At 34.2% G+C, this 9,905-nt stretch overlaps 1 protein-coding gene across 1 annotated transcript in view; it reads left to right on the forward strand.

Moving 5' to 3' along the window:
- Positions 1-9,120, forward strand: part of CNPY1 (canopy FGF signaling regulator 1) — a 51,495-nt gene extending 42,375 nt beyond the window's left edge. The window contains exons 3-5 of the mRNA XM_029282957.1: positions 2,394-2,597; positions 4,370-4,466; positions 9,083-9,120. Of these exons, the coding sequence (XP_029138790.1) occupies positions 2,394-2,597; positions 4,370-4,466; positions 9,083-9,120 (339 nt within the window). The remainder of the gene's footprint in view (positions 1-2,393; positions 2,598-4,369; positions 4,467-9,082) is intronic.
- Positions 9,121-9,905: the final 785 nt, after the last annotated feature.

Here is a 9,905-nt window from a genome sequence, read left to right on the forward strand (position 1 = left end):
AATTATATGCTTCAAGCCTAAAGCAATTCTCAAATGTTTGTTGTACTTTTTCTTTATGTTTGATACCTCAGCGCCTTTCATTGGCTTGGATATATGCATCAAAAATATCCTCCTTCCCCAAATCTTAGCTAAATATCCTATCTGCTTTTTCAGAAAACACTGCAAATCTTTTGTTGTTGTTGTTGTTTAAAATAGTCCTCTGAAAAACAGCACAGTTTGAAGCCACTCTGTGTAATAGCTTCATCCTTCTATTTTAATTTATCATGGTTGGTGCGAGTTCAGTCATAGGAGGTCTACTTAGAAGTAGGTCTTAAGTGCTTTGCCCACCATCAATACACAGGAAGAAGATATGTTTAAGCATTGTGATAAATGGGCCTAAATATTATTAATCGTATTTATTTGCAGCCAAGTCAGTTAAGACCCTTATAGCTAAAGAACATCTGAGTATACTGTAGACGCAGCCTTGATCAAACTTCCTAAACTTTCATTATTATTACATTGTTGTAGTAGGCATCTTTTAAATCAAATCATCAAGACCAACTTTGTAAAATAAAGAAGTGCATCCCTTTAAAACATTAAGGTATTATGAAGGGGGGGCGGAGGCAAGGCTATCTTTGCTTTTGTTTCAACTTGGTGCAAATGTTTTACATGTAAAAAAATAAGTCCCCATTGAAATTAGCAGGAAGTTCTTCCAAGTAATGTCAGAGTACCCAGCTTTGCGATGCCTACTCCTAAAGGTGGATAAAAATTGTGTCAGGCTATAAATTTCACCTGATGTCTTTGGAAACTTGCAATGTACTCTCTATATTATAGGGGAGGCATATATTTTTGAGATATGAGAATATGCACACACACACACACACAAACATGCAAACACATGTCCATGTGCACGCCTGTGTTCATGTTTAGAACAATTTTATTTATGATTTAGCCTTCAATGTGGCACACAAAATCTATTTCTGAACATCTGCCAAATAAAGGAGGAGAAAGAAGAAAGGAAGGATGGAAGCAAGGAAGAGAACGTTGTTTAGTCGTTTTCTCTTTTTAATGTTGAGGCATTCTTATTTCCCTAGATCTTAGGTTTCTAACTATAAGGTAGGACAAGGTAAAAGGAGAGCAGTCTATTGTAAAAAAAAAAAGGCCTACTTCAAGATGCACAAGAGATGGGGTTGGAAAGAAGGGACTTTAATTTTAATTCTCCTGCTTTTATTTCCCTGATTTGTGGCCAGATGGTGGTAAAGGAAGGGACCCCTTTGTGTAAATGAGCACACATATAAAAGTCCTTCTGTAATGTAAGCGTTGAGACCGGAAGGGTTCATACTGCGTGAGAAAAGAGACAATAGGGATGGGATATATCAACATTGAAAAAATCGAGTTCATTTGTGATTCAGGTTCTTTGACTCTGGTTGTCATGATAACTTCCTCCTTTGATCAGCAGAGGGTGAAGAGGGGAAATCTTCTAAAGGCCCAAAGATGCAGCTCTGTTGTTTACTGTGCACTTGGCTTCAATTCACGCCCTCTTCCGGAAGAAGCTCCAGAGATGGGCGATTCGTGCACCTTGACCTGTCTAGACGGGAGAGAAGTTTTTTTGTCTCTGTTACCAAGAGCAAGGGGTGCTCTTTGACCCTTGTAGCATTGACTGCTGAGACCCTCGCTAAGTACGTAGGTAGTGTGTGTCTAAATGTGTCCCCTGAATTCTTGCTTAATTCTGAAGGAAGAGGAAAGGGCGAAGACATGGACCAGCTGTTTGAAAAGAAAACCTGAAATAGTAGATTCTGGGAGAAGTACAGTTTTGTAAGTGATTATTTTCTTTGCCCAAACCCTTGGGAGGCATTAAACAGCTGCAAGTGACTTGACGAACAGCAAGTCAGACTAACTGAAGGATGGATCTGTGTGTGTGTGTGTGTGTGCGTGTGCGTAAGTGTGGGGAGGGTGGGGGGAGCAGAATGTTTGGAAACTTTGCTTTGGTTAAAAAGACCAAGCATATTCTAAGAAGGAATCTATTAAGACTTCACTGAGAACTGAAAAACAAAGTTTCTCTCTTTATAGGCTGAGTTTTCAACATAAAATATACCACTGCAATTTTTTAAAAAAATTAAACACATCTTGCATTTAAAAATCAGCTTACAATGGCATATATATATTCAGGCTAAAAAGAATATTTTATTAGCACCTTAAATGTTTAATTATTTCCAGACTCATCCTAGATTTAGCTGACATTTTTAATTATATATGTAATATAATATCAGACAATAATTATGTAGATACGGAGATCTGGAGGCATTGTTCTGTACTGTCAATCCAGATTAAGGATTCTGTGTTTATGTATGCCTGCAGGATTTTGCTTTGGTAAAATCTGAAAAAATTATTTGTCTGTAAATCTTTTTCTTTAGATTCCTTTTGCAAAGTCAGAGACCTTCTTAACAGACATTTTGGAAAATATATGCGATCGGATGAATGATTATAAACTTGAGGATGATCCTGTAACTAAGAAAAAGATATTCAAGAGATATGCTCCGAGGAAGGATGAGGAAATATATCCAATATATAAACAATATTTCTTTTATTCTGATGCTTATAAACCCTTGAAATATGCGGTAAGATCCAGAATAAACTGATGACTTTGGAGGATGAACTATTTTGACCCTTGCATTCGATACTGTAGATTAATTTGCTTCCCTGAATCTAAATTTAAGGCTTTTATAGTATTTGGGTATTTTTCAGACCCTGAGTTAATTTGTCTTAAATAATAATAAAAGGGACAGGATGGTTAAAGCAAAAGAAACACCATGGAATGCAGATCTCAATTTCTCTCAGTATGCATGGATAATGCCATTCTGTTTTCACTTTGGATTATCAAACATTTAAGTTAAAATCATTTTTAAATAAAAGATAAAAAAATGAAACAGATCTACTGATTTACCTTCCATGATTTTCAGCAATATAAATCTAAAGACAAAAACTGGCTACTCTGTTCTGCAAGAAAACATGAAATTGTGACGCTAGGTTTTGCATTCAGATTGAAAGATTGCTAATTCATATACTGATAGCTCTTGAAATGGTGGGGAGTTTAATTATTGTTTTTTCCCACTTTTCTTCCTTTGGACTTCACTGAGCTCAAATGGAGGCCTAGAATAAGTTGACAGAAAAGAGTTGTCCTTGAGCTGGCCTATGCCTCAAACGCATCAACAAATACTCATGAGCCTGTAAGAAAAAAGAAAGAAATCTGGAAATATATTTGCCTGTTCTTCCAAAATTAGACCTCTGGAAAAGAAAGCAAGTCTTCTTATTTTAGAAGAATTTATTTCTGGATTTTAGTAGGTCTGGAGTTTCTGTAGAGTATTTTGATGCCAATTAAATTCCTTGCCAAGAAAAGTTGGTTCCTTTAACTAAATTAACAACTGATCTTCAACAGTTATCACAATGATCAAATAAAGAGTTTCAGCAGAAATCTCATCATTTACTCATTTTGGCTTCAATTTCATTTATTTGATTATAAAACCAAGAAGGTTGTTTTAGGATCATCCAAGCTATTTTGCCAAATTCTAAATAAACATAAAAGAGCATGTAAAAATGTTAAGGAACTTATATTTGAAATTTCACTTTTCGAAGACAATTTTTGTATTACAAAATCCATTGAGACTTACTTAATATGCTGAAGCAGTATTTATTTAAGAATGCACATCACGAATGAAATTTGAACCTAAGAACTAGATTCTTTGGGGTAGAATTTTATGGTAGAATCGGATCCTTTTGTGATAAAAATTGGCTTCCTGATTATTTTAAAGGGCATCTTATAGAATGTTTCTCCCTTGCTGGGATCCTCTCTAGATTTTGGGGACAGCAGCTTATGACCAGTGCTTAAGACCAAGTAATCAAGTAAAGCTTCATTGGGAGGAGGCCCAATGCTGACGAAATCAAAAATAAAACTTATGCTATATAAAGTCACTGATGCTTTCTTCATTTTGAAAAAAAAATAGTATTTAGTGATAAGTGAAATAATTTCTTTCTCCATATACACATATTATATATGTCTGGATATATGATGGATAATCCATCCATTTCAAAGCATTAGCATCAATGCCTAGAACAGTTTCAACGAACTGTGTCACAAAACAACCTGCATTAAGCGGAATCATTCATCATTTGCTTTTAACAGATGAAATTTGAATGAGCCTATAATGAAATCTTATTTTTTTTGTTAATGCTAAATACTGTTACAGGACAACCGATCAGGCAAGCACGCTGCCTGGGCAAAAAACAACAACAACAACAAAAACCAAATTGTCTCTCTTGACATGATATTCCTTTGGTTGCTCTGTGTAAATGGCCTTGTTTAGTTCTTTTCTGCTGTTTTTCCTCTTTACAGTGTGAAACTATCATAGAACAGTATGAAGATGAAATAATGTCAGTTATCACTCGGGAGTCACACTCTCTGGCTGACAAGCTGTGCACTGAAAAATCAGGTACTGTGTCTGATGTAACATGTGCTTCTTTCTCAACAGCAATTCTTCCCCACCCGTCTCTCTCTCCCCCACCCCCGCCAATCCATGTTGCATTGCTGGGATGCAGCAAACACACTTTGGAAAATAGTATTTTCTATATTGAAGGCTGCCCTGCCAAGAAAAGTTGGTGAAAGAATTAAGAAATATATTTGCCTATTCATCCAAAAGGAAATAAATCCAAAACAAGATTTGTTTTCTTTTGGATGAATAGGCAAGTATATTTTTAGAAGGGTTTATTTCCGGGCCCTAATAGGTCTGGAGTTCCAGTTTCATGCAGTTGATTCTAAAATCAAGAAGGTTGTTTTAGGACTATCCAATCTCTTGTGCCAAATCCTAAATAAACGTAAACTGAAATGCTATGGATAGTTACTCGCCTAAGACCACAAAACAAGCTGAATCTTAGCAGGAAATATATGTAGGATGAAGTTGCTAAACCATCACATCTGAATGAGCAGATTGTAAAAATAGGTGAGTGACTGGGAGTTTTAAAAAGCTGATTTAAATAGATGATAAGTTGTAATGTTAACAGGGCAAATTAGTGGGTACTAGAAGATTTCATAACAATATGGGAGGAATTAATAATTACATGGTCTGCAAATTTGTAATTGTTAAAAAAATCTATTGCAAATAAAAGATAAAGTATTTAAATTTCATCTATTACTTGATCACAATATAATTGATGTTCTTAATATAGTAGAAACAAATCGTCCCACATGGTCACTTTTAAAACTCATGTACAGTTTGCCTTTTCCTTCCAAAGTTTTCAAGCAACGTGAAAGTAAAGAGAAAAGGGTAGAAATAAGCAGGAAGAAAGAGAAGAATAGTATGAATCAATTTCCTCCAGCATTTTAATCTCATTTTGAAATTTGCCTTTGTTTTAAGGCACCTTTTCTCCAGTCTACTGTATATCCTTTCAGTTGTATTTCTTTCTCTTATTCTTGACAAAATAAGATGTGATATATTGGATTCTTAGGATGCATTGTATGCACACTTATCAAGGTGGTGACTTTAAATAAAAAGGATTCATTTAAAAATAAATGAATAAATAAATGTGATAGAATCAAGCTGAGGCTAAGTTGTGGTCTTTCTCAGTTAATAGTGAAAATAATGGCTCTTTCGGTCAGGTCAGTATCTGTCTGCCTATATGTCTATCATCTATCTGACTATAAATCATAATTCAAGACAATTGCAGTATTCCCATTTTGATAGTGTAGCTTCCTGCAATTTAATAGTGTTTGAGAAGTTGGTGAGCTTTGATCAGAAGCTATGAGTCCTACGGGAGAAGGGCGGTATATAAATTAAATTATTATTATTATTATTATTATTATTATTATTATTATTATTATTATTATTATTATTATTATTATTATTATTATTATTATTATTATTATTATTTCCCTCTAATAATATTTAGAACGGTGAAGCTAGATTGTTCCTTTAAGCCAGTTTACATAGTCTAAAAAACGTGTTTAGGATTGTGGCAAAATTCTGCAATGACTAGAAAGAAGGATGAGAAGGTCTGTCAGACTTCAAAATTTCTTCTTGAAGAACTAAATAGAAAGGAGGAGAAGGAGGAGGCCATCATAGTAGTTTCCTATTAGTGCCTGCACAGGTTATTTACACAAAACAAGGAAAAACAAATGGTAGAAAAGATCAGTACTTCTGTCTGACCTTGTAAAATCTCACAGGATTATAAATATGGCTGACATGCTAAAGAGAAAACTCAGAAAGAAAAGTAAATGATCATACATTCTTTCTATTGTTTCAGTAAGTAGAAAGTTTTAAAAACATCCCCTTCCAAATGCTGAAACATAGAGAGGGTTTCAAAAAAGGAAAAAGGGGAAATATAGATACTCATTCCAATTCTACTGTAATCAAAATGTTCAGCTTTAGCAAACCAAACACTTGTGTTTAATTGCTAATGTCTGCCTCCAAACTAGTAGGAAAAAAAAAATCACATTGTCCAGAAATTGCCCCATAAATGTAAGAAATAAAAAAGCCTAGTAGAATGTATGGAAACCCTGTGGGTGTTGAATGTATCTAACTCATTTCCCATCTCTACAAATCATATTATACTGTAGCTTTGATTATAAGTTTCTTTAAATGCTATTAGTTATTTCCACCAGCTTATGGTCTGAAATGGACAATATATAACATACCAATATGAAATTTCTGTGGAAAAAAAATTGACTTAGTTGAAGTAACTACATAATTGTGTCAGTACGCATTTCTCTGCAGCACAAAAGATAAACAGTCTGTGTGAAATGTTTTACAAGGCACACTTTAGCAGCTGTGACATATTTGCGATAGTCTACAAAAAAGTTGCCTTGCAAAGCAGTTACTGATCTATGTACCTCTTTCATCAGGAGAGGGGGAAATGCAGAGCACCACAACCTTATTAAAATCAATATATGATAAATTCTCTATGAATCTATCCTTATCTTAATCTGTCAAACTGAGGCAACCTTTAGCTGGAAAATATGTGTTGTTTCTTCCATGTTTACATGATGTTGGCATCTGGTGTTTCATTAAAAAAAGGCAAAAACTCTTCCATAAGCTATGTTAAAAAGATGAGGGTTGTTTTTGTTTTGTTTTTTGATACAGACAACCATGGATCAGTTATCTGTCAAAAGATTTCTTTGATCTCTCTTAAAATCTCTATATTCTTCTTTCTGCCAGGAAGGAATCAAAAGAGCCAAGCAGTCTTTATCTATTCTTTTTCACAGTTCTTACGAGGATATTCCCCCCGCCCCAGTTAAAGGAATTGTTTCTAAAGTTAATAGACATTGTAGTCATTTGCTGGAAAGTGAAATTTGCTGTAGGATCAGTGACATCAATATAAATGTATAACTCAGCATTTATGTTGTGCCAGTGAAGTCTACGTAAACAAAATTGGGCAGACATTAATTTACCTAAAGGGCAATTTTCATTGCCCCACTATTATTTTGTAATTATGCTGTTTACAAGCAATAGGATTAAGACATTGGTCAAGAATATAATATTGTTGGATTTGTATCAGTTAATTTGTTTCTACAATATAATAGACTGCCATAATGTCTATCTGTCCCCAACCCATGATTATCTTTAAGGTAATATAGAAGTTTCCATTATTCTAATCAGCTTCACATGCTCATAACTCTGAAAAATTATTCTCTTTGGCTGAAATTTTTCATTCTCATCCCAAAGGTGAATTTATTTATGTATGTAGAAAGCTTGAGCAGAAGCCATTCATGCATTTTTAAGTCTCACAAGGGTAGAAAAATGCTTCTATTATTCTATAAAAACCTGATGTTTTTGCTTCCATTTCACTTGCTCAGCTTGGCACATCTATTATTTCTCCAAAAGTACAGCTTTCAAATTCAGCGTTTTCTAGGCAGCTTGCTAAGACTGTCCTTCAAAATGGGTTGTCAGCCCAAGACAGGACAACCAAGTCCTACACAATATAACTCAGTGTTAATATACAAATGATGCTAACATTTTCACTGTATTCTAATAACATTCTCTGGGATTTGAAGATAAAGATGTACTCTCCACTGATCTATTTTTAATGAGCCTTTACAGTTTCATAATTATCTTTTCTTCTCCCTTCTGCCCAGAAATTTCTAGTAAATACTGAGTTTTATTAATCTTCCTCTGTGATGGGTTGTGTAAATTCAAACTTCTAGGAATAAATGCGGCAGTCATCTGAGGACAATCTCTTTCTGATAGCCCTTTTTATTTTTTCTTTGATGGCATTTTGTAACTCTGATTTTAGTTTAGTTTATTATTCAGATCTCTGTTTATTCCCTTTTGCTAAGATATCTGAAACATATTCCTGTCGCCAAATACAGAATCAGTTCAAGCTGAGACTATTTATGTTGTCAGAGATTAGATGCCAGTATTAACTCTGTTGATTCAGAAACAAGCAGCACAAAAAGGGGATTTATTTCCCAATAATTTGGTTAAAGACTGGGGCTGTGATTTTTAGATAAATGGGCAGGACTCTTCTACAAAGAGCATTTAATATTTTTATACCAAAGTTCTTTGTTTATTAAATTGAAATAGCTTTTTGATAGCTTCTGCAAAGCAAAATACTGAAAGGAAAAGTTGTGTGCTGTGTATATAAGAACAGACAATTCTGTTAAATTTATAAAGAAAGAGAACAATCACGTTAAATAGCGATTCAATCATCAGATATTTGCTCGTTGTCTTAATGCCTGCAATTTGCCCAAAATATGGACTTTCAGATACTGTTCACTTCAAAGATTTTTTTTTATCTTAACACACCTATAATTATGCGCGAAGGTATATTTAAAAATATGGTTGCTCTGTTTTAAAACACTGTGTCAAACCAGTGAATATATTGGACCAACCTTAAAGTGAAATTAATGATATCAAAAACATATCAATAACTCTGTTTCAAAATGTGTATCAGGATTTGTTTTTTGTTTTTATGTTTTTTGAACAACGGTGAATAATCTATTTTGCACTACCATGATCAAGGGCATCTGAAACCTGAATAAATATAAACATGTAGTTGTGAGATAATCTAATTGTTCGATCTTCTATTGGTGTCTAATTTTGTCCTCTCTTGATAGGTCTTTGTCAAGAAGCTGAGATGCACAGTGAATTCTAAAAGGCAGCAAACGTTGTTGTTGTTGTTGTTATCAGGATCTGGATGAAGAATATAAACTAAAATAATTCTACATTCTCTACCTTCCATTAATCTTCATAACGAGCCTTCATATAGACTGATAAATTAATATGCCTGTTTGTCTTGTCTGTTTCGGATACTGGACTGAGTTAGTGGGAGAAAATTCTCAGGTTATAAAGCTGCTGTATCAGTTCTACTCAAAATCCCTGTGCTTTTCATAGGAAAAACTGTTAATTATGAGTAAAAATGCTGTTACAAATCTATGTGAGTTGTATTTTTCTAAACTTTGTGCTGATTACGATTGCCTAATTTATCTCCAGAGACAGAAAAGCCCGTTTTAATTGAGAAATGTTTAGGGTTCCTTCTAATTAGCAACCAAACTCCTGATTTATTTTCTGTAGCTTTAGATGGCTGAGGAATTCTGGGACTTGAAGTCCACAAATAGTAAAGTTGTTGAGGTTGAGAAACACTGCGCTAGGGCAGTTTTCTAAACAGGTATGCAAGCCATCCTTTAAAATTGATGTGCCTCTTATAAAATTGTTTTACTTAGGAGCAAAGGGTCACCAACAGGTTTTACATCCTGGATTTGGGAAGAGAATGAGTAATGAAAATGAAATAATTGATCTAGTTGGCTGATCTAGCTGGACAATCCAATCAGTTCATATGGTACCTGCTTATGTCATAATTTAAAAAAATAATAATTTTGTAAGTAGGCAGCTTAGGTAGGAAAACATGATTCTAGCGCCAATAAACCGTGTCTAATAATT

The sequence above is a fragment of the Protobothrops mucrosquamatus genome, unplaced genomic scaffold (assembly GCF_001527695.2).
Source record: "Protobothrops mucrosquamatus isolate PMUCROS unplaced genomic scaffold, P.Mucros_1.0 scaffold5, whole genome shotgun sequence".
Lineage (NCBI taxonomy): Eukaryota > Metazoa > Chordata > Lepidosauria > Squamata > Viperidae > Protobothrops > Protobothrops mucrosquamatus.